Here is a 24,765-nt window from a genome sequence, read left to right on the forward strand (position 1 = left end):
ACAATTCTACAGAAAGTCACAGCGAATGCACACACAGAAAACACAGAAAACAAACAGCGCTACTACATCCACTTTTATCTACTTTTATTTATTTATATTTTTATGGGTACTATCTACCCCTTTTATGCCCATACCCATTTCTTCTGCTGCTGCCGCTGCTGGATGGAACCTGTGGGGCATAAAATTGTATTTCTGTTCGAGTGAGTGGACAGGGGCGTTGGGCATTTTAGGATGGGCAACAGGTCGTTGAAAAACGGAAGTCACATGTGCATTTCCGCTTGCATATGTGTATCCATCGTTCCTTAACAGATTCCAATTAAAATATATTGAAATAAATTGGGTAAACCTTTTTACTGATTTCTTTTGCATTTACTTGTACTCTTTTTATTAATATTTTGTATTATTTTTGGTTTTACAGGGCGATCGCACCACATGGGAATATCACACTGTTTCGGTGACTCGAGTGCCGGGCTATGGCTTTGGCATTGCCGTTTCCGGTGGACGTGATAATCCCCATTTTGCCAACGGTGATCCCTCGATAGCTGTGAGCGATGTGCTCAAAGGTGGCCCCGCCGAGGATCGTTTGCAGTAAGTACTCCTCCCACAGATAGTATGTACATCCGACATTTACCCAGTGACTAGACACAAACTGACCCTCTATTTGGGTCTCTTTTGGAATGCATTTTGAATGAACGGCAGCAGGAAACTAATTGTTGTTCTGGCATGAGTCTTGAATGTGCCCCGCATGTGCTGCAGGTTGATCAACAAATAAACTGCAGACTAAGCATTTCCTATGGCCACAATTGACCCCTCTCTCTCTCTCGACTTAATGAGCATTACAAAATTCTGGACACGCTCTCTTGACTCAATTGACAAACCATCACATTTCTGACATCGTTAATCTTCAGCTTAGAACCGAACCTCTTGCCACTCCTTCAACTCACGTAGCCAGAGGGCCCCACCAAAATACAAAAAAATAATATATAATTAAACCAACGCCTCGACTGCTCGACAGCTGCTCTGTGCTTAAGGTCTCTGTTTGTCCCCAAACTCTCAGGCCTCCCGGTCTCCTCTGTAGTTGTGTCTCTTGTTGATAATAAAAATTCCAAAGCGTTTTTCAATAGACGAGACAGCATGCCGCAGACCTGATCCGACACCGGGCTGGCCCTTCTACTTTGCTTCGTGATTAAAAACTTGTCATAATCTTTTTTCCAAAGAAACTATTTACACCGAGAGACAGACAGACAGTTGGAGAACAATTTCTGGCTTACCTGCTGCAAACATTTTCAAAAGGAAAAACCCGCTTGCTTGCTGGCTGCTGGCCTGGAAAAATATTTGTTAAATTAGGCCCAGACCAGATCAGACCTTGCCGGAAAGCATGTGATGGTGGTGTGGGGTTCATTACGCCCCATGTTTCACTGTTAGCTAGCTATGTTTTCCCAAACCCTAAGACTCAGACGAAGACTCAGACTCAGACCAAGACCATTCCAAGCCACATTTGCCGCATTTTTGCACAGCTTAATTGTTAAGCCGCTCAGAGGAGAGCAGACTTGAGAGTCCGAGCCATAGCCAGTGCTAAAACAGACTCAATGGTTCCAAACCGAAAGTAAAACGCGGCACATATTTGCTTCACTCCACTGGTTTAGTGCCTCTCTTCTTTCTGCACTTGTGGACAACTTAATTATGGTTATGTTTCGCCTCGAGACATGCAATTTAATGATGGAAATTATTAACCACTTTGTCTGGCAAAGGCAAAGCAAACCCAGAGAGAGAACACTTTTCTCTCAGATCTATCTGTATCTGGTATCTGTATCTATAACATTTTTGTCATTAATTCGTCATGTGCTATTTGTGCTATTACTTTTTCTTGTGTGCCGTTCCAAGAACGGTTCGTATACATGTATGTAATTGTTCAGGGTATCTCCCATAGAAAACCATTCGGAAGCCGCTTAGCAAGGCAGACATTTGATTCTCTCTCTGTGTGTATTACTTGCACTTCTGTTTCCACTTCCACTTCGAGTCTAGTCATCTCCTGAATAGTCGCAGATAATTGTCTGTGTCTGTTTATTAGCGTATGACTTCAATCCATGTCTAACCTGAATTTCACTTTGAGTTTTCTCGAGAGACCCGTCTCGAGTTCTGATCTCTACCTGTTACTACGCGTAGATTGCTTTGCCGATTCAATGATCCACAACATTCTGTGGCATTAGCTGTAGATGCACTGAGAAAAATATTTTTCCAAGAGATTTCAATCGTCGTATATCTCATTTCAAGATCTTCTCTTTCAAGAATATGTACCATGATCTTTAGACCCGATCCCAAAACATGTTCTTAGGTACACAGAATATTCTGTTTTCGCTCAGTGTCTCGTTGTTGTTGTTTAATTATGGCTGCATGTCTAATGACAGTGTAAACTGGACAAGGTCGTTGCTGCTTAATGACCTGCATATGGTCGCTGTGCTATGTGGCATGTGGTATGGACCGGGTTGGTGGACAGAAACCTGTATCTCTCTCTCCTTCTATTCTCTCTGTATGCTCGGTCACGATTTGGCCATTAGAGCGAGGTTTACGAGGACCATAAGATCTCTGAAACCAGCTATTACTGTGCCCAGTGCCCAGTGCTGTGACAATGCAATCTATATACTCGTACCAGATACTAACGAACCTTCCATGCCCTCCCTCCCCCTTTGCAGAGTCAACGATCGCATCATTTCGGTGAATGGCGTCTCCCTGGAGAATGTGGAGTATGCCACAGCGGTGCAGGTGCTTCGGGACAGTGGCAACACAGTGACTCTGGTGGTGAAGAGGCGCGTGCCCCTGAACACAATCAACACGGGGCTGCCCGGTGGGGTGCAGCACCAGCACCAGCATTCGCACAGCCTCAGCTCCGTGGGACAGCTGGTGGCCAATGGCAATGGCGGAGTAGTCCTGCCCGGCGGTGGTCAGCCGAGCGGCGCTGTGATGTCCAGCCTGAGTCAGCCCAACTCCCTGAACTCCTCGCTCGTGCAGAATGCCAGCGGGGGCCAGCCGATCAAGGTCACCCTGACGAAGGGCAACAAGAAGGACGACTATGGGGTGGTGCTGGGCTGTCGGCTGTTCGTCAAGGAGATCTCCTCGAAGGCACGCGAACAGTTGAACGCCAATGGCTATAGCCTGCAGGAGGGCGACATCATCACGCGCATCCACAACACCAACTGCGGGGACACGATGAGCCTCAAGGAGGCGAAAAAGATCATCGACGGCTGCAAGGAGCGCCTCAATCTCGTGGTGTTGCGCGACATCACCAACCAGGCGGCCGTTAGCCAAATGAATCTGAACAATTCGGGCCACCACCAGCAGACCAGCGGCAATATCTATGCGAGCCACCAGGCTCAGGTCTCTGGCTGCAGCAATAACCTGGAGGATGCCTATCTGCCGGGCGGGGCCAGCTACTCGTCCCAGAATCTCTATGTGCAGCCCCCGACACGCACCTCGAACGGCCCCAGCCTCAATGGCAACGGCGTCCTCAACGAGGAGAAGAGCAATCTCACGCCGCGCGGACGCTCGCGCGGACCGCTCATGGATGGGGTGTCCCTGCAGCAGCTGGACAGACCCGTCAGCCCCACCAATGGGGGCAGGGGCAGGAGTGGCGTGGAGGAACCGCCACGTCCGCCGCCACCACGCGGCACCAGTGGCGGTGCAGCCCAAGAGGACTTCTACAGCTCGAGGAGACAGCTCTACGAGGAGCGGCAGAGCGCCGAGCCGCGCTTTATCTCATTCCAGAAGGAGGGCAGTGTGGGCATACGCCTCACCGGCGGCAACGAGGCTGGGATCTTTGTGACAGCTGTCCAGCCGGGATCACCGGCATCCCTGCAGGGCCTGATGCCCGGCGACAAGATTCTCAAGGTGAACGACATGGACATGAATGGGGTGACCCGCGAGGAGGCCGTGCTGTTCCTGCTCAGTCTGCAGGATCGCATCGATCTGATTGTGCAGTACTGCAAGGAGGAGTACGACGAGGTGGTCACAAATCAGCGCGGCGACTCGTTTCACATCAAGACCCACTTCCACTGCGATAATCCTTCCAAAGGCGAGATGGCTTTCAAAGCGGGCGACGTTTTCCGAGTGATTGACACGCTACACAACGGAGTGGTTGGCTCCTGGCAGGTCCTGAAGATTGGCAGGGGCCACCAGGAGATGCAGCGCGGTGTGATACCCAATAAATCGAGGGCCGAAGAGCTGGCCACCGCTCAGTTTAATGCCACCAAAAAGGAGATGAATGCAAACGAATCACGTGGCAATTTCTTCCGGCGACGACGGTAAAATTGACTTTAAATATCCTCAAAAAGCTTTTCTAATATTTATTTTCTTCCTATTAGATCCACTCATCGCCGCTCGAAGAGTCTGTCCCGCGAGAACTGGGACGATGTGGTCTTCTCCGACAGCATTTCCAAGTTCCCCGCCTACGAACGTGTGGTGCTCCGACATCCTGGATTTGTGCGCCCCGTCGTACTCTTTGGCCCCGTCTCCGATCTGGCAAGGGAGCGTCTGGCCAAGGATTTCCCCGACAAGTTCTCCACACCGCTGCAGGACGACGACAAGTCCGCCACCAGCGGCAAGTGCCGCATTGTGCGGCTCTCGAATATACGCGATGTAATGGACCGGGGCAAGCATGCCCTGCTGGACATCACCCCGAATGCCGTCGATCGTCTCAATTATGCACAATTCTATCCCGTGGTCATATTCCTGAAGACCGACAGCAAGCATGTCATCAAGCAGCTGCGCCACGGCCTGCCCAAGGCCGCCCACAAGAGCTCCAAGAAGCTGCTGGAGCAATGCCAGAAGCTGGAGCGCGTCTGGTCGCACATCTTCAGCACTCAGATTGTGTTAAACGATGAGGAGGCGTGGTATCGCAAGCTACGCGACTCGATCGATCTGCAGCAAAGCGGTGCCGTCTGGATGTCCGAGTCTAAGGTGAGTCTTCCAGCCCCCCAGCACATTATACTCCTAGTTTTTTTAGTTATAGTTGTAGTTCCATTCTAGTTGTTGTCTTCGTGTTGTCTAGTGTTGTAGTTAGTGTTTAAGTCTGATCTGTCGATGTCGTGACTCGATTGATAACTTCATCAGCTTCTACTTTAACAATGTCCTAACTGTCCAGCAAAAAAAAAACAGGTGATGGGAAGTGAGAGTTTTGAAGATAGTTGGGATACAAAATGGGATAAAAGATGGTATAGCAGATGACATAAAATATGGGAGAGGGATTGAAGGGCAATTTATACGAGAACTGTACTCAGGAGAAACTGAACTCTTTTGTTACTACTCGCTCGATTTTCTCTCGTTACTTGGTACAAGCTCATCTGCTAAGCCACACTGGGAGAGAGAAAAAGGTAGGAGAGTAAATTTCATTAGATTTACAGTTTAAATTCCTAAGAATGACCATTCCGAAGAGATAACCATGGAGTAATATGACTATATAGAGCATGAGTAAAAGGTGGGACCAATGAAACAACAACAGTTAAAACCTTTCGGCGAGACTCGAATTGAGCAACAATGTGGCTCGTCATGCACAGTACAAATATTTTGTTTTCCGAAGAAATGGGAGAAATAGGAGCTGACACACCGCTGGCATAGAGGGTTTTGGGTGTTTAATCAACTTTAGATTAATGGATACTTTGAAGGTTAGCAAAATGTAGTTTTAATTTTACACAAATAGCTTTAGATTAAGATTTCTTTTAAAAGATATTTTTAGCCATGGGTTCGACACCTGCTCATGAAGGTTTAGCTAAATATACTAAGTGGATCTTAAATGTTACCCAAACCTTTCCATTGAAGTACTTTAACCTAAAAGAATGATATCTTATAAGTAGAAATCCAACAAAGCACGATTAGAATATATATAAATTAGATCAAACCTTACAGAAAAATCTTAAATTAATTTACCAACCTAGAAGAACTCTTTCCCGCTCCCAGACACTCCTCAACTTTTATAATACGAGTACATATTAATGATTTATTGTAGTAATTCTTGAACTAATTTTACAAAACAAACTCTACTATAACTCTATAATTTTCTACAACTGGTTATGGTCAATATTCTAATTTTTACTTTTTCAAATGTTTTTTTATCCGTTTTTTAAAACTACACCCATACACACACACACCCCACACTCACTCATACATATACGTGCCCGTGATCGTTCTGTCCATGTATCTGGAACCATTATCCATTATCCCGGCATAACAGTTCCCCGATTCCCCAACCGAAATGTTGTTCCCTCCCTATATTGCCCAGCCTTGCAAATTTGCCTGCTGCCGCACCTCCACATCGATATCGACCTCTGTGCCGCGCTATAGCCAAAATACGATGCGTCGTAGTTCCCCCAGCAGCTTCTCCCACAGCCAGAGACAGAGCCAGACCCCTCCTCCGCCACGGCCTCCGCCTGTGGGATTTGAACCCACGAGGGTGTACCAGGGACAGCATAGCCATAGTCTGGCAGAGAAGCCTCTCAATCGCAAGTCCTACACCATGGTGCCCATCATCAAGCCAGCCTCCTCGATGCCCAGCGGCCTGGCTGCCGCCCACCCTGCAGCTCCCATCATCAATGGCGGCTCACTGATGCAGGTGGAGGGTAACCCCATAGAGGGGGACATTGCCGGCACCCAGTATCACAGCTCACAGCCGAATCTTCTGAGCAATAGCTTTGCCACACCGCAGCATGACTACCATCGCTCCAGTTCGAATATGAATCTGCATCTGAATGGCAGTGGCGGGAGCACGGCTCAATCGATGGGCTATGCTCCGACCACGAATCCAGCTCCAGCTCCGGCTCCGGCACCGGCACCGACTCCAGTCAGCCGCTATGGCCTGCGACCCGGTGCGGTCATTGAGCGCCGCACCACGCCCTACTACTACCACGAGCTGCTGCAGAAGAATGTCTTCGATTCGAGTCTGAATCTGCTGGAGAAGAATAAGAACAGCAACTTCAAGCTGGAGCAGCAGCCATCGTCTGCCTTGGACAGCAATGTGGTGGTGGGCAAGAGGGCGCCCATGGCCAAGCCACAGCAGCGACTGTTAAGCGGCAATATACGGAGCAGCTATGGTGGCGGCGGCTGTTATCCCACATCCTCCAGTTCTGTCAGCAACCTCCTGGGCAATGGCAATGGGAATGGGAATGACGAGGGCGGCAGCGATGGCACTTTGGTCGATGATGAGGATGGGGGATGCGATGATGCTAGAAACTTTAGCTTGGCCTTCAATAACCTCACCAATCAGATTGCCAGTTTGAATAATTCTAGTAGTAGCAGCAACCATAACAACAACCAGAACAACAACAACAACAACAGCAGCAACAGCAATAATATTAATAACCATAACAATAATAATAATAATGCTCAATATAATGCTGATTCCAACAACAATGTTGGCCAAAATAACGAGTGCATTGCATGAGAATCGGTGTTAATTTAGTTGAAAAGTTTGGAGGAAAATCTTCTCTCCGAATAAATGCCTTAAATCATTCTCGTTGCGGCACAACTGGCTTTTCAACTGAATGTAGAATCTCTGTCTATGCTCCTACTGTCTTTGTAATTATTGCATGTAGTTGTTAATACTAAATTATTCATAAGGTATGCCCCCACACTCACTTCCATAATCTGTGTGTAACCTCTACTCGCTATTCCTTAATGTATGTACATATAATATTTGTGTGACTAAATGCATGTAGAGAGATCATGAACATCATGTAACCTGAGAAGAGCCCGGAAATTGTCATTCCTTGGGAGAGAAAACTAGTTGAAGAACTCTTACATCTACAACAGGATCTAATTACCTGAAAAAAAGAACTTTCAAAGGAAGTCTCGCTGCTTTTCTTACTCGTTTATTGGGCAACGAGAAACAAATATAAACATACTACTCGTTGGGAGTCTTGAACGGCTCTCGCGGTATTTATTACTCGTTTGTTTTCTTCAACGAGATCTATATACTTTAAAATATTATACTCGCTATGCCTCATTGCATTTTCCCCTCATTTCTGCCACAATGAATGACAATACTTCATCTCTACAACCTAAACTCTCCATCAATATTCAAATAATTATTCTCCCAAATTAAAAATTTGACATATTTTAGCTTAAGTCTACATATATCTGCAAAAATGTCCATTTACACATTTTTGCACTATATTTTTTTTCGATAAAGTTGCTAACTAAATGTTTTTCGTTTTCATTTGTTTCTTTTATTTACAAACCAAAAAAAAAACTACAAAAATACCAAAAAAAAAAAAATATACCACATCATCATGGTCATTTCCCGCTTAATCATCCCGTAAAACTCGATGCATATATTAAACCACACGAATAATAATCAAAAATGTCCTCGTCCAAACCAACTAAAATCGAAATCAAAACCAAAAATATACCAAAAAAAATACTATTTACCAAAAATATCTTGTGTTCGTCCACACACACACACACACATCTACAAACAAACCAAATGCTTGGCAATCGAAAACAATCGTCTCTCAATCAATCGAATCAATCAATCGCATAATCTGTTATGTTTCATCAACGTTTCTTGTTGCTGTTATTGCGTTTTATCAAATACCAAAATACCACAAAAAATACCAAATGTTTTGGTTGCTCTCTCAACGCGCTAAATTCTAAAAAAAAAAAAAAATTTTTTTATTGCTATAATATATTATAACTTTCTGCCAAAAATTTGCGCCTAACCAAACGAACCACAAACAAACCAAAAAAAAATCATAAACCGAAACGAAACGAACCGAACAAAACCCAGCCCGTAGAATCCCTCTCCGATGATTTCCTATTCCCCATGACCACATCCCGTCTATCGTATGCATCAAGTCCCGAATCCGATTTGGAACTTAGTCCGGGCCCATCCGCATCATTGTCGCTTGGCAATTTGCCGCAGTTGGTGAAAGCGAGCTCAGATCCATCGATTGCCACTAATCAGGATAACTTGGATAGGGATAGAGACATAATTGGTGAAGGACTACCACCTCCATATACGGTAAGAGGCCACAAAGAAAAAAAAAAACAAACAGTTAAACATTTAAAACAAATCAGTTCAAGCATGCGCTTCCACTAAAACAAAAGAAGATAAAACCAAACAACATCTCGAGTTTTTCAAGCGCCCAATCCCTAATACCATCAGTGATCAGTAGTATCTCAGTATCTAATCTATTTCGCTACCCTTGAATCTTCAATCCACACGCAATGCACTGGTGATTGCACCTTTCTCCAACACAGGTACCCTACGATCATGGCGTTCCAGGGAATCCCGCTAATCGCCGCCAAACGGTGGATGCCAGCAAGTACGCGATCTACGGCACCAGTGTGCCCCAGCAGCAGCAGCCAGGAGGAGATCCTGCCACAGCCAGACCACAATCTCTGTACGGCATCAATGCACCCGATCTGCCACCACGCATCGATCGTCAGTCCAAGCCGGGAGATCTTCCACTCAACACTTCGGGCTCCTCATCGCGCAATGGCAGTTCGGGTGGCACTCTGGGTCGATCCGCACAGGAGCGTCTGTTTGGCAAGCCAGTGGTCCAGGATGATGTCCAGGCGGAGTACATAACCCGCAATGCCCTGGTTGGGTCCGGATCCACTGCCGATACCATTGAACGGCAGCAACAGCTGCAGCAGCAGCAGCAGCAGCACCAGGCCTCGCTGGAGCGGCAGGCACGCATGAACGCGGCCATGGGCAGTCCCGCCCAGCTAAAGGCCAACGGAGGAGGTGCCTCCACCTACGACAGTGTGTCCAGCTACGATTCGTACAACAATACGCAGATGGCAATGCAGAACCTGGGCCGATTGGGTCCCAATGCGCCCGATGATCTCAAATCAGTGCCAAATGCAAGGTAAGCCAGACACTACCCCATGAAATATTTAAATAATTAATTATAATCATTTATTGCCATTTTCCAGTGTTCGTCCCTTGCCGCCTGTTGGCCAATCGCATGATTATGGCCGAACACCGCACGATCACCGCAGCTTTGGCGGTGCCAACGATCTGAATCGCCAGAGCAGTCCAGGCAGACCCCATTACCATGAAATGAATGCGTCCCGTAATATAGGCAAGTCCATCAATCCCGTAAATCTCTTAGTAGCTCTGATCTAACTGAAGGTTCTGTCTGATTTGTCTTATAGATCCACGCAATGGCACACCGCAGCGACCCTCGAATCTGGGTTTGGAGAGCAGTCCACGCAAGCCTTTGGTGGAGACCAAAACGGATTACGGCAAATACAGGTAATGTGTGGGGATTAACCTGGGATATTCATCCGCTCTTGGGATCTGTGTATATAGCCCGTGAATCGGTTGTAATATAAAGAAACTCTTTACTCTCTCTTTCTCCTGCTCCGTTGGTGTTTCGTTTCACTCTCGCATGCATTTCTCGATTGCGTTTGTATCTTCTTCTGTCTCTCTCTTATAAATATGTTTAATATGTGTACTGTGCCATTAGACGCTATCATTTACATGTGCCCCAATTGCACCATTTGCATTTAATGCACTCGCTCCCACCCTCCTCGTCCAAGCTCTCGCCTGCGCCTTTTCCCAGGCCCCTGCCCCTGCCATTGCCTCAGCATCTGCCTCTGCCCTGTTCCCTTCAGCTGAATCAGCAGCAAATCAGCAGCCATCGCTTGCGTCTGTCCTCTGGTGGAGCTGGCGGAGGAACAGGCTACGATCGGCGACCCATAGCTGCGCCACGTCTGCATGCTTCCGTGATGCCACCACCAGCCCTGATGTCCAGTGTCTCGGCCTACGACACGCTCGTCTGAAAAAGCGATAATGAAAATGCACTAGTAGAAGAAACTCCATTCCATTTAAAATGATATAATTATGTTTCTTTTTTGAGAATTTATACCTTTTGAATGAACCTATATAAGGTCTTTGATTTATCCCTTAATATTTAAATTCTTCCTATTTTCTTATATATATAAAAGCCTGAACCCTGAAAGTGCAATAAATAAAATAATATACGTAATCACACAAGACCTATCCAGCCAAGAGTTTTCTCTGCCATATAGACCCCTCCGCATTTTACATTTGCAACATATTGTAATACACACATGTCCTTATAATTATGTGAAATTCTTTTTCTCTTTCTTGCTTATGTTTTGTGCTCGCCTCGACACACACATCATCAAATGTTTTTGTACGACACCTGTTCCCTCCATAATGCAACCACCCACCCACATCACACACAACCTCAACCACAACCACAACCACACAACACCATCCGAACATCCACTGCAGTCGGAACAATTCCGTCTCTCAAGCGGACTACAGCAAACTGCCGAAGAACGTGCCGCCGCCGCAGCATGGCGGAGTGGTGGTGCCTCCGCCGACTGTCAGCAATGGCCAGACACCGGGAGCACAGATAAACGGTAGCGGGACGCCGAGCAGCAATGGCAGTGGACCCTTTAAGCCCGTGCCGCCACCCAAGCCGAAGAACTATCGTCCGCCCGTGCAGAGCGGCGGCAGCAGTGGCAGCGGTGGCACCACACCCTGGGAGAACGGCGTAAGTAAAACAGACGGCAGAGCCAGAGGCTCCTCCGATTGTTTGGCTAATGTTTTGTTTGCATTCCAGGACTCTGGTTCGCCACGTTCCCCCAATGGCTTCTACTATCCGCCAACACCATCGCACCATCATTATGGCCAGCAGGCGACACCGGGCTCGCCCAGCAATGGACACATGCAACAACAGCAGCAACAGCAGCAGCAGCAGCAGGCACAGCAGCAACCCACCTATGGGGGCAGCAATGGCAACTACGGACAGGCACCACCCCCGCAGCCGTATCCGCCGGCCAATGGCTATAATGGGAACAGTCATCATTACAATGGAGGCAGCGGCACGGGCCCGTACATAGCACCACATCGTGGCATGCCACCGCCCATAGGTAGGTGTACACATGCACTTTCAACTATTAAATATATATTTATATGAGTTATGCAATCTACAGGAAACCTGCCCCCGCACACACCCGAACGGCATGCCCTGGATCTGGCCGGAAGTCGGGAGCAGCGTGGCTCCGCCTTTGAGCTGTATCGTAAACCGCAAATCGGCGCCACCGCAGGGCACCATCACAATATGAGGTGAGTGGAGAGAGAGAGATCAACTACTAGTCAGTGCCCACCCCCTACCCACCCACCCACTCAAACAAACAAACATTCTTGGAGGAGATCCAATCACACCCAAAATACCCCACTCAAAAACCACACACACAAAAAAAAAAACAAAACAATACAGAAAAAATGCCTTTCTCTCTTTTTGAAATCCTGCTTCAATTTTCAACATTTGTGTTAACGAAAAATGTTTTATATTTTTGTTATATGCCATTTTTGTAATTTACAACAAACGATCAATTAGTCAATCAGTCAATCTGTCAATCTGTCGAGTCAGCCAATCAGTCGAATCAATCAATCAATCATTCTGCCAATATATTTCATATTTCATGCGGTTGCTGGTCATTCACATACGATATTCGATGCAAAACAACAAAATTTCACACCAAAAAAACGCACAACAATCGCATATATTACATCGTACAAAAATCCAAAATAATTATTGTATTTTGCAATAACCAAAATTATTAACCAAACCAACCACAAAAAGCTTAACAAAATTTCCAAAAAACAAAAACCAAACTTGACAGCGCTTCACGCCACAAAAAAAAAATACAAATAAATATTAAAATAAAAAAAAAAACAAAATCAAACGAAAATAAAACATTTTTCGGGTTAACTTCTTACAGATATTCGTATCCAAATATTTCTCTATTCTCTCAAAACTTGATCTTGCATTTATCTATTATACATTTAATGGATCGTGCTTTTTAGCTGATGTTTCTCTTTCAATATACATAGTACTCGTATGTCTGTCTACTCTCAATACGTTTCTCCGGGTATTTGAAAGTTGATTTTAACTGCGGTGTTTGGGTTACAAACAAAACAAAAAAACAAAAACTTAACTAACAAACAACTTTAACTTAAACTTTAATGTTTGAATTACAATTGGTTATTGGTATTCCTTTTATTATCTACAGTTTTGGTTAATTTGCAAAGTATATACATTTATTATAAAGAATCCAACGATCTATATACCATAGATGTACAGTATATAAAAAATATGCGCTTGTGTGTCTTTTGGCGAAACTTTTGCAGGAATGAAACGCGTTTAATAGCAGACAGCAGAGTTCTAGGGTTCTTCATTTAAATTCGTGGAAACTCTTTCCCAAAATCTCTTCAAAACTGAATCGAAAAGAGTTTCAGTTCTCTATGCGATCTTGCATCGATTCGTTGATTCTTTAAATCCCATTTGAGCTCTTTTATCCAAACATCCCCTCAACAAAACAGAACAGAACCCTTACCAAACACTCTGCTAACCAAACAACAAAAAATCATATAAAAAATACCTTTAGCGAAATGGAGCCGTACGATGAGCGATACGATGATTACTATGCCATGCCGCCGCCTGCACCGCACCCACAGGTGGTGGGCGGTCATTCAATGCAAAGATCCCGATCAGCGCCACGCTATCCCCATGAGAGGCCACCGCATGCCCAAGATCCCAACTATTATAGCCACTATGGAACGAGCAGGGGACACAGTCAGCCCCGACACCAACAGCAGCAACAGCAGCAGCAGCAGTATCCTCCGCCCCAGCAGTATTACGATGATCATGGCATGGAGTTGGCCATGGCACCGCCCCCATTGCCGCCGCACAAGAAGAAGAAATCGGTGCTAAAGAGCCCACTGGCGGCACTGAAGAATGCCCTGCTGAAGACCACGCGACCGCTGAGGAGAATGAACAGCATGGTGGAGCCGGAACGGAAGCCTAAGGGACTGCGGCGCCAGCAATCGATGCTGGAGCGGGGTGTGCAGAGGCCCTACTATCCGGACGAGTTTCCCACCTATCCGGCTGGGTTCGAGGAGCACGCGCGACGTGGCATGATGCCACCCCATCAGGATCCCTATTACGCGGGCCACTATCCACCGCATCAGCAGCAGCAGCAGGAGATGATGAACAGCACCTATCAGAATCTGGAGAGCGAGGATATCTATGGTAATATCGGCGGAACAGCGCAGCGCCTGCCACACCCACAGGACAATGGCTATGGGTACGATCAGTACGATCTGTATGCGAACAGAGCGTGCATCGATCTGGAGCGCAGGCAGGCGGAGGCTGCGGCAGCTGCAGCAGCTGGAGGAAGGAGCGGAGGCCGAAGGATCGTGCGTCGTCACAGCACCACCACAGCGGATCGAGGAGGCAGCCAGCCGCCCAACAGGCGACCCATGGTCAGTCCGGGCTACGAGCAGAGTCCACAGGACATCTACCAGACGCGACAGGGAGCCTACATGATGCCCGACCAGAGGCGAGCGCCCAACTCGGAGGTGATGACCCGCAGGCGCTTCTATCCGGGAGCGGCCAACGAGCAGACGGAGGAGGAGCCACTCTACCAGTCCCGGCGCGAGATGCAGCGCGAGATGCAGCGCAATCATCTGTACCAGTCGAAGCGGGAGATGCAGGAGCGCATCAGCCAGGGCAAGCGGGACATGGAGCGGGAGTTTAGCCCACAGAGCAGCAGCCAGTCGGAGCGGGACGATCGCTCGGAGCGATCCAATTCGGAGAGCATTTACCAGAGCCGGCGGGAGGCCAAGGAGAGCGCACTGAAGACGCGCACCCAGTTGAGGGATCAGATCTATCAGACGCGTCGCGAGGCTCTCGACAGCATGGCGGAGCCCATTTACGTGTCCAAAAGAGACGCGGGCAGACCGGCACCCATATATGAGTCGCGGGAGGAGAGCATCCTGCAATCGCGCGAGAATGAGACCGATGAGAAGAAGGAGGGCAAAACGGAGCAGGTGCAGGTGGAGATCAATGCACAGCCAGAGGAGCCCACCGAAGACTCCACTCTGAGTCGCTCGGACTTGCAAAAGTCCTCGGACACGGTCATTGAGAATCCAGCAGCACGAGCTCCCCTCGTGGAAGATGAGATTGAAGAGCACGACCAGGACGAGGAGGATGAAAAGGAGGCATCAGGCGTCGAAGCGGAAGCGGAAGTCGAAGCCGAGAGCTCCGCGGAGGCCACAGAGGAGGCGACGGCCATTGAGAATAACCAGCACAATGAGGGAATGCTGGCCAACGAGACGCAGAATGTCTCCGATGATGTGTTCGAGGCGGCCGACACGGTATCAGCCCTGGCCCCACCTCCAGCTCCCAGCCATCCTTCGACCCCTCGCTCGGGTCGTGCACCCTTCCACATCTCGAATATACTGAAGCGCACAGCGCCTCCGCCCTGCTCCCCCCTTAGGGACAGCTGCACCTCCATCGAGACGCAGTACACCTCGCAGGCCAGCCTGCCCGTTGGCCCGCCGAATGCCACGAGCACACCCTTCAGCAGCAGCATGTCCCTGCCGATAGCCGGACCCGTGCCCACATCCGCACCGGCAGCTGCCACCTCCACGAACGGACCCTTTCCCAGTATGCCCCGGGAGCCGAGCACCATGCGGGGATTCTTTGATTCCAATGGCGGCACCCTGGCCGACAAGGTGTGGCACGTCTCGCTGCAGATCCCGCCCGGAGCCATTCCCGCGGGCGTGCGCCAGGAGATCTACTTTACAGTGAGCGATCCGCGCATGGGACAGGCCGTTGGCGGACCTCCGCTGGACATGGAAAATGGTTGGTCTAACACACACTCTACTCCTGTACTGTATGCATCCACCACCACCACCACAACCACCAAAAACCACTACCACAAAACCACCTACCTACCCACTAAAGCAATCCACAATGTACACGTGTCTCTCCTCTCTTGGAGATTTGATTGCGACCATTATGAATGCAGCATTTTTTTATTATTCGTTGTATATATATATATTTGATCTTGACTTAAGTTTAATTTCCTCTATGGTGGCTGGTGATTTTAATAAATATTTACATACTGTAGTGTTTAATCCTTAGTTTGTAGTCTTGAAAATAATACTAATTGGTCTATGACTAGCTTGCTTGCATGTAACTTCCATAGAACATATCTTTTCTACAAGTATGTAGAAGCTCTTCTAATTTCAGTTCTTATTTCTTTAATTTCTATCTTTACTGTTCGTTCTCCCCTTGTTAATTGCACTGAAATAGTATCTCTTGCTACAGATCTTTCTCCCACGAATTTAGTGTTGTCTATGCCTCTTCTTACTTACACTTGCCATGACATAACAGAACAACCTATCCACACAATATAAAATACAATACCAATTACACACACACACACACATACACATAAACTATATACATGTCTATCACAATTTATCAGATCAATAATTAACAAATGTATTATTTGTTCCAATTGCGCAGGTGAGACCATGCTATCACCGCTTGTGATGTGCGGGCCGCAGGGCCTTGAGTTTATGGTTCCGGTTACACTCAATATACCGCACTGTGCCGGACGCACAGCATCGCTGGGCCTGGCCCTGAAGGCGACCGACAGCGAGAAGAACCTGCACACCGAGTGGGACAACATTGATCTGCCCAGCAATGCTGCTGCTCACACGGTCTCCGTCAAGGTGGATCACTTCTAATCGTCATCGGCCTTCGGGCTGCATTAAGTTTCATAGCATAAGCATAACCACTCATCCATACGAGAATACACTTAGCAAAAACACATACACACACACCTTCGAACGCAATTGTAAATAGATCCATAAATATTAACAGTAGGTTTAGGCCACGATTCCAGAGCTAGGAGGAAACTGTAACTTGGGGAGGCATTGCTTATAAAATAATTAATTTAATTGAATATTGTCTGTTAATTGTGCCTTTAAGTGATCGTTTGGCTCTGCCTTTGAACTAAATACTACATAAATATCGAGCTAGAAATACATGCGAGTACGAGTACGAGTAACGAGTACACACAATCGAATGCAAATGATATATATCTGTATAAAGCGACTAGAAATTAATTTTGATTGTATGTATATTTTAAAGCGATTTATTACTATGTATTTTATAAATTTACATAATTTTAATGCATTTTTTAATGATGTATTTGACATTGTTTCGACCCACGACCCGACCCCATTTATATTGCATTCAAATTGTTAATTGTGTGCAATACATTGCATGCAGCAGTTATACATACATACATATGCCTACCATATACATTTATAAATCGTAGAGATATCCTTAGAACCTATACACACACGCCTGTATAACCAGAACAACAAAAACATAATATACAAATATTTATACACATTTTTTGTATTAAAGATTATATACATACACACACGTGGAAAGCTTGGGAATAAATAAAAGAAAATCAACTAGAAATGAAATCTCATAAAAAAACAAGTACGTTTGATTTTATTATAAGGATCAAGGAGATCAGCCCAGAGTCAGTCTTTATAACGAAAATAAATCGGTCTGCCGAATTCTCTAGACGTGCCCGCGCGCTGTTTAAGAATTACCCCTAACTCTCTCTCTGTTCCATGAAAAGATTTCCAGGAATTCCTGCGACAGTCTAGATCCGCCCGATGAACTGCACAGTTTTATCGTATCATTGAAATTGTAAAAAATCGAAAGGAATATGGTAGCCGGGTTTTGGATGCTTTATAATTTGTATACGTATGTAAAAAACTTGCACAGAATATATAATGTATGTACTATATCTTTAGGTAGTACATATATGTAAGTGCAATGCTCCACAACGAAAGCTAACAAAGACGCAAGTCGCAATATCACTTTCAATCTTATAGATAGCATCCAGTTTATGCTTCTAGAGATTTGAACAATAAAAATACAATTACATAACTAGGCGAAGGAAACAATTAAACAGCCTGTTGTCAGTCTGTCCCCCATCGGTTCTCCATCGATCCTCCATCGATTTCCTACGCTACAGGCGCGGCTGTTAGTGCTGTTGGTTCTGTTGGTGCTGCTGGTGCTGCTGCGGTTGCTGGTGCTGCTGGTGCTGCTGGGGCAGTTGGTGTTGCTGCTGCCGAGTTGGTCATTGCCGTTAGAAGCACCTCCTGCTCGGGTATTACGGATACTGCCTCCTTTACATAGCCATATATGTGTTTGCGTGTATCGTTTACCACATCGCGCACCATCAGCTTGAAGAAGTTGGTGTGCAGCGGCGTTTCCGCATAACGCTCGTATTGATCCAGCGAATCCTGCAGCTTCAACGTGAGGTCATAGTTCTTGCGCACCACATCCAGTATCTGCTCTTCGGTGGGCGTTGACAATCCCTGCTCGGCCAGCCACTCCTTGATCTTGTTCTGAAAGTGCTTCACTATGGCTAGAATGTTGACCAGAGAATTTAGTAGCTTGATGACATCGTCTTTGTATTCGCACTCCCCCATCGTTGTGTAACGCAAAACTGAAACGAAATACAAATATTATTGGGCATCAGGATTAAAGAATCGGAAGCCATTAAGCTCACCCATCGCATGAATTTCGGTAAAGACCTTCTCCTCGCGATTCAGTTCATAGTAGAGCTCATCATAGCTATTTGTGGTGGCCAAGAACGTATCGCCGTAGGTGATGAACAGGTTAAAAATATTCACCACCTGCAGCGACAAGTGGAATATGTTGCACTTCTTGACCAGCGTCTGTTCCTGATTGACGAGGAAACGTAGCAGGCCAATCAACGCCGACCACAGCTCCTTCCAGGGATAATTGAGGCGGACACGACATCGCTTCTGATAGCACAGAATGCGATGGATGACACCAATGCACAGCAGATACAGTTCCATGGGAAACTTCTTCATTAAATGCGACACAATGAACTCCACCAAGAGGTCCAGCAGGGTGGCAGCCAGTGGCTGGGACTTGCCCACACGATCCACATTCAGCTTGCGGTGACGCATCTGGGCCCGATGCAGCATCACCTTAAAGGTGAGATTACTGTCGTGCATCATTGAGTTGGCGTACTGATCCTCCGAAATACAGGTGAGTATCAGGAAGCACAGCTTCAGATTGGCAATGCTCGACTCGTTCTTGTTGTCCTGCATCACAATGGAGCAATATTGAAAGACTGCCACCAGCAGATTCGTGGGATACTGCGTTATGTCGATGATCGGAGCATTCGACAAATCAGGCGTTGGCTGCGCGAGACTCAAGGTATTGCTGGGCGAGGGCGGCGCACTAGACTCGGCCTGGGTGTGGGCCAGCGTTGTGATGAAGTTTCGGTTAAGATGCACTGCCTCGTACAGGGCCAGCAACAGGCCATTGTTGGCCTTGATCTGCTGCACTCGCTCACAGCCCTCGTCCGAGACAAACATGTTGCCCACAATGTTTGAGAGCGACGAGAACCAGGATGAGGATTGCACATTGTTCAGGCTCTGGATGTACTGGCGGCAAAAGTCAATGAGCGATTGTGATATCATTTGGCCATATCTGAAATTACGATAAGAGAAGAATTTGTGGCCTTGTTAGATATGGGGGGAAAACAAGTACATAAACTGCCAATCTACATACCCATTCAGGGCCAGCTCATCAGCCAATATGGACAGCTGCACCACATAGGGGTTAGTGGCCTCGTGCTTCCGATAGTTGACCACAATAGTCAGTAGTATTACAATATCATGTCCGTGCTGTGTACGAAATGTGGGATCGCTGAGCAGCCTCACGAAGGCGTCAAACATGCTGTGCATCATCAGGTGCTCGAAGAGTGCATTCTGATTGACATTATCGGTGCCCGTAACCAGGACTTGCAGCAGCTTAAGGCACATAAAGCGAGCATTCTCCGTGACATCGCCCAATAGGATGCGATTGCAATACTGCATCATCACCTTCAGCCATTCGTCCATTTCCTCGTGGCCAAAGATCTCGTTGACGATGTTGAATGGCGGGTCCGTATTCGATTTCTTGAAAATGCCATAGAAAAGGGAACAAAGCGTTTGGAGGCTGTTGCACAGACGTTTCGGATGATCCTCTGGAATAAACATCGGGAGTCAAAGCGTGACACATTGATGGTTGGTTCGATTTACCCGTGTTCAGCATTTCGATGCATTTCTGAAATAACGTGTTGAGGTTTGGCTTCACCACCTGCAGCATTTCGCTGTTTAGTTTCCCGATTTCATTCTCCAGCGCCTCAAAGTTCGGTTGCAGCAAAAAGAACTCATTCCAGAACTCGGGACTCTCCGTGCTGGGATCCTCGCCGCGGCACAAGAGCTCGTATATGTAGACGACCTGTTAATTAAGTTAAATTAAATTAAACATGCAAATGGGTGTGGGTGGATCATATTTATGGGTGAATGTGAACCTTCTCCTTGGGGCGTTTCGTTGAACCGCTGCCGCTGCGTTTCCGTGAGGTCATGATGCCTGTGCTGCTGCAAGTCCGTTGCTTGGGAGTGTCCACTGTGCCTGCCTTGATTTTAACGCCAATATGCTGGAAATGTGTAGAGTTTTTGGAAAATTTGTCGTCCTAATGTTTATTCTTGCTGGCAATTTGGGAACTCTGGGCGGTCTGTACACGAGACGACTCGAATGATGGAATGTAAAAATACAGTAAAACAGCCGTATATTATTGGAACCTTTTAAGTTAAATTTAATATTATTCAATGTGCTAATTAATCTATTTGCTTTTATACAATATTCGCAAAATTTAAATTTTAGTGTAGAACTGCATCAATTGTTTAAATGGAGTGGGTGTTAAGTGGGTTAAGTTATTTTCTTCATAGTATATTTACGGTATATTTGTAAAATGAGAATGTATACTTTGGCTAAGTTGACATGTAGCAAATGTGTAGTTTCCGTGTAGTTACCATCTAAAAAATAAATATTTTTGTTGATCTTTTTTGATTAAAGCTTATTTTAGAAGTAATCCAATAAATGGGAGTCATTAAAATAAGCCAGATTGCTTAAAATTGATTCATCAATCTGATGAAGTTATATGTTCAGTGCTGAGGGTCCTGACTAGCTAGTAATATTAAATCGCAAATCAAAATTTGATGAGCATGATTTTTCTCGGTACATTTACGGTATATTTTGATAATGACTAAGTATATTTCGGTATATTTCTGAGGGTCAGAGGGTGTATTTGACCGATACATCAGCTGTTTCTAGCACGCAGTTTTCCGATTTCGAATTTCACAACAAATTGTGCCATAATTTATTGGTTTAAACTGAAAGATTAATTGAAAATTAAAGATGTCGCTGGTAAGAAACACGAGCCAATTGCTGCGCTCTCAGCTGAAGCGCGTACAGAGTTTCCCCGTGGCCCTGTATCACGAAAATGTAAGTTGTATTCTGAATCCGTATTGGCATACATCCGGAATGTTCTTTCGTAATATCTATAATTCTATTTAGTATATTTTGGGAGACAGCCCGTTGCTTGCGGCACGCAAATAGATAACAATGATAACCGGCTGACAAGTGAATAACCAGGCTTTGTTATTTCTCCGTTTACTCCCCAGGTCGTTGAACACTACGAGAACCCGCGCAATGTGGGATCGTTGGACAAGAAGGACACCACTGTCGGCACCGGTCTGGTGGGAGCACCCGCCTGCGGCGATGTTATGAAACTGCAAATCAAAGTAGATGAAAATGGAAAAATCGTTGATGCAAAGTTCAAGACCTTTGGTTGCGGCTCGGCAATTGCCAGCAGTTCGTTGGCTACCGAATGGGTCAAGGGCAAGTCCATTGACGAAGCCGGTCAGCTGAAGAACACAGACATTGCCAAGGAGCTGCGTCTGCCCCCCGTCAAGCTGCATTGCTCCATGCTGGCCGAGGACGCCATCAAGGCTGCGCTGGCCGACTACAAGGTCAAGCAGCAGAAGAAGGCAGCCAACTAAAGCGAATCTGTGAATGTAGTCGGAGCGTATTCTATAGGAAAAATACTTACATAAAGGAACCACTACTAAAAACAATTATGAGTAATCTACAATACAATACAATATAATATATGCATAGTCTCTATTGCATTAGATCGTAGTGTGTGAGGCTCTGTGAGTGGTAAGTTGACTGGGAAAGCACTCGAGAAATCAAACTGACTAATGCTCTGATTTTACAGACTGGTCGAGTGGCTGCTGATAAGTGAATGAGGAAGTACAGGATACACATTGGTAGTGATGGTGTAGTTGAGGGCCAATCCTGTCTGAATGTTTGTCTAAGAGTGTGTTTTTTAAAAAGGAAGATCTAATTGTAATGCTTAAATTTTCTGTTCTGTTTTGCAAATGTAGACACGCCTTCATTCGAAGAATAATAAACTGTTCCCGTTGGAATAAAAACATTTGAATATAATTTATTGCAGCTGCCTGACATTTACAAGTCGATAAATATTGATTTTCCACTGGAGTGGGCTGCAGTGTTGTTCTTAGGAGAGGCGCACGCTCACTCCACCGCCGCACTCGCCCTTCGACTTGATATCAAAGGCTGCAAAGGAAAGTATTTAACGCCGATCGAATATTATATGATATCTGTGTGACACTTACGATCATCGGCATGCTGGCAATTGTAGTTGGACATCACGCAGGCGCTGCCAAAGGTGAGCAGACGTTCCTTGCTGCTGTTCTTCGCTTTGGCACAGACCGGCTCGTAATCATCGCCGCAGGATCGCTGGCAGCTATTAGCCTGCTTCTTCGTGTCCTTGGCGGGCACAGCCAGAGCAAAGGCCAACAGGCACAGGGCTGAATGAAAGAGTTTTATAGCGAACACCTCATAAGTATGATGGCTTTATATACGAATATATGTTTACCTAGGAAAGCAAACAGAGCGAAACGCATTGTGTATACAAATAAGCAAAGATTCCACGAAAACTGTCGCAAAAACCGGCTTCGAGTCGCGTTAGAATTGAACTGAATTTTAGACAACGAGATTGATCACCTTTATATACATATGGGGCCGCAGCTCAAAGCCCAGCTCTCGTGAACAATAGCCGGACTGTAGCGACCAACACAGATACAATATAAATGTATGTACGTACGAATATATATCATTTATACGATCTATTGTGATGATGAGAAGCTCTCACCTCTACCCACACACGAAAATTGTTGTGGACGAGAGCATTAAAAAGCATTCTAGTAAACACAGAGTGCACTTGGTTGTATTTTCGCCAGGGAGATATGACAATGACGGGTCAACAAGATGATAATGATGATGCTACTCCTGCTGCTCGCCAGCAATTTGGATAGATAATGGGTTTGATCTATGTACGAGTATGGGCGGTGTTTGTGGGACACGCGTAGTTCGGTTTGAAGTGGTTTTCATCAGTTCCATCTACATACATCTTTGGGCGGGTCAGATGTTACTTTGATTATAACTGGTAATGCATACTCAGGAAAATCATCAATTTATAGGATATCCTATTTTGATGTCAGCCAAAGCCCCCTCACATCTCGCCCAAAATAGTTTACTGAACATTGTATAATAATAGTCATATAACGTCTATACCCTGTGGCAATCAAAATTGTGAAGGCGTTGAATACAATTGGAACGTCAGTTAGTCATTATAATGACTATAGATGCCCCAAACATACTGAAAGCAGGCTGACAAAATAATTTCGGATCAACCCACAACTATCCAAAATTTGAGTGAGTCAATCGTGAAATAGTTCTGTCCAATTAAGTATAATTATCATTTGTGATATAATTATTCGAAAACGTTCCTTTGAAGGTAACCTGAGATATCCAATCACTAACACATACTTGATATGATGGCCACATTTTATTACTGAAATTGTTATATCGTAATTTACATTTGTCTGAGTCCTTCGAAACTTAAAACCCGAATTCGAGTATGTGGCAAGTATCTACGGCGGTACACAAAAATTCATGAACTGCAATAACAAACGAGAAGGAACGTGCGAGTCGCTTCTGGGGACGCGACTCTACTTATACCCGTACTCAGTCAATATATATATTTTTTTGCTACATCTGTTATCTACATCTACATATATATTATGTATATTCTACATCTAACAAGTAGATTAAACATGTACCATTTAGATTCTACATCTCCTCCGCTAGTGGTTGCTCGCGCACTGAACGCGACAGAGTGTGCGAGCGAGAAGGAAAAAGACTTGCGTTGTCTGGAACGGGAGGGGGCAGGGGAAGCGACTGAAAATTAATTTCTTCATTCTGGCTATAATTATGATCCGATCTGATTCAAAATCGGCAGTCTGGTAGATATGGTCACTCTCTACGATACTGCGTATCTTTAAAAATGTGCCTGCCACAGATTTTCGTCTTTTGTGTGGGCGGAAGGGGGCGGGGCGAAATTTTGAAATACACTTGTAGCAGTGTGATATCACATGAGTGCGGAAACCAAATTTGGTTGCCCTATCTCTTATAGTCTCTGAGATCTAGGCGCTCAACAAGACGGACAGACAGACAGACAGACAGACAGACGGACAGACGGACAGACAGACATGGCTATATCGACTCGGCTATTGATGCTGATCAAGAATATATATACTTTATGGGGTCGGAAACGTTTCCTTCTCTGCGTTACACACATCCACTTTTACCACAAATCTAATATACCCTTAACTCTTTTTTGAGTACGGGTATAAAAAGTAGATGTATGGTGCGGTGCCTGTGCCTGGCGGTTATTTATTTTCAAATATATAAATTCACCATAGGTGGTGACTTTCTTTAAATAACATTTGGAATGTAAATCCGAATGGATTTAATATAATATATCTTTCATCGTAAATGCTGCAAAATCGCTGCAAAATGTAATTTTTATACCCGGTACTTGAAGAGTATAGTGCTGTTTTATATTTGTGGACAAAATGGATGTATGTAACGCACAGAAGACCCCTTCCGA

At 45.7% G+C, this 24,765-nt stretch overlaps 4 protein-coding genes across 18 annotated transcripts in view; 2 read left to right on the top strand and 2 right to left on the bottom strand.

Annotated features, from left to right (window-relative positions):
- The window catches only part of LOC111073227 (tight junction protein ZO-2), a 114,008-nt gene extending 96,784 nt beyond the window's left edge, over window positions 1-17,224 (top strand). For 6 of the 15 annotated variants that reach the window (XM_041595098.1, XM_022365445.2, XM_022365477.2 and 3 more), the window contains 12 exons: window positions 419-588; window positions 2,694-4,298; window positions 4,359-4,953; window positions 8,774-9,007; window positions 9,247-9,860; window positions 9,928-10,076; window positions 10,150-10,249; window positions 11,258-11,522; window positions 11,592-11,901; window positions 11,965-12,097; window positions 13,423-15,683; window positions 16,353-17,224. In XM_041595098.1, the coding sequence (XP_041451032.1) occupies window positions 419-588; window positions 2,694-4,298; window positions 4,359-4,953; window positions 8,774-9,007; window positions 9,247-9,860; window positions 9,928-10,076; window positions 10,150-10,249; window positions 11,258-11,522; window positions 11,592-11,901; window positions 11,965-12,097; window positions 13,423-15,683; window positions 16,353-16,576 (6,660 nt within the window). In that variant the 3' untranslated portion in view covers window positions 16,577-17,224. Of the gene's footprint in view, window positions 1-418; window positions 589-2,693; window positions 4,299-4,358; window positions 4,954-6,223; window positions 7,871-8,773; window positions 9,008-9,246; window positions 9,861-9,927; window positions 10,077-10,149; window positions 10,250-10,463; window positions 10,865-11,257; window positions 11,523-11,591; window positions 11,902-11,964; window positions 12,102-13,422; window positions 15,684-16,352 lie in introns of those variants that run through there. The other 9 variants (XM_041595104.1, XM_022365542.2, XM_022365557.2 and 6 more) reach the window with 5 other exon arrangements.
- A 346-nt stretch (window positions 17,225-17,570) lies between these two features.
- On the bottom strand, window positions 17,571-20,481 carry LOC111073302 (armadillo-like helical domain-containing protein 3). The gene is made up of 5 exons (XM_022365576.2): window positions 20,257-20,481; window positions 19,982-20,183; window positions 19,470-19,926; window positions 18,433-19,388; window positions 17,571-18,369 (listed from the first exon to the last, which is right to left on the bottom strand). Exons 1-5 carry the CDS (start codon window positions 20,308-20,310, stop codon window positions 17,882-17,884), a joined length of 2,157 nt encoding a protein of 718 aa, XP_022221268.2. The 5' UTR covers window positions 20,311-20,481; the 3' UTR covers window positions 17,571-17,881.
- A 553-nt stretch (window positions 20,482-21,034) lies between these two features.
- Window positions 21,035-22,222, top strand: LOC111071582 (iron-sulfur cluster assembly scaffold protein IscU). Its single transcript, XM_022363007.2, has 3 exons — window positions 21,035-21,230; window positions 21,410-21,947; window positions 22,006-22,222. Exons 1-2 carry the CDS (start codon window positions 21,144-21,146, stop codon window positions 21,785-21,787), a joined length of 465 nt encoding a protein of 154 aa, XP_022218699.1. The 5' UTR covers window positions 21,035-21,143; the 3' UTR covers window positions 21,788-21,947; window positions 22,006-22,222.
- On the bottom strand, window positions 22,211-22,804 carry LOC111071591 (vasotab). The gene is made up of 3 exons (XM_022363020.2): window positions 22,690-22,804; window positions 22,427-22,621; window positions 22,211-22,367 (listed from the first exon to the last, which is right to left on the bottom strand). The coding sequence occupies exons 1-3, from the start codon at window positions 22,715-22,717 to the stop codon at window positions 22,309-22,311; spliced, it is 282 nt and encodes a 93-aa protein (XP_022218712.1). The 5' UTR covers window positions 22,718-22,804; the 3' UTR covers window positions 22,211-22,308.
- Between the last annotated feature and the right edge of the window lie 1,961 nt (window positions 22,805-24,765).

Source organism: Drosophila obscura, unplaced genomic scaffold (genome assembly GCF_018151105.1).
Source record: "Drosophila obscura isolate BZ-5 IFL unplaced genomic scaffold, ASM1815110v1 contig_4, whole genome shotgun sequence".
NCBI classification, from domain to species: domain Eukaryota; kingdom Metazoa; phylum Arthropoda; class Insecta; order Diptera; family Drosophilidae; genus Drosophila; species Drosophila obscura.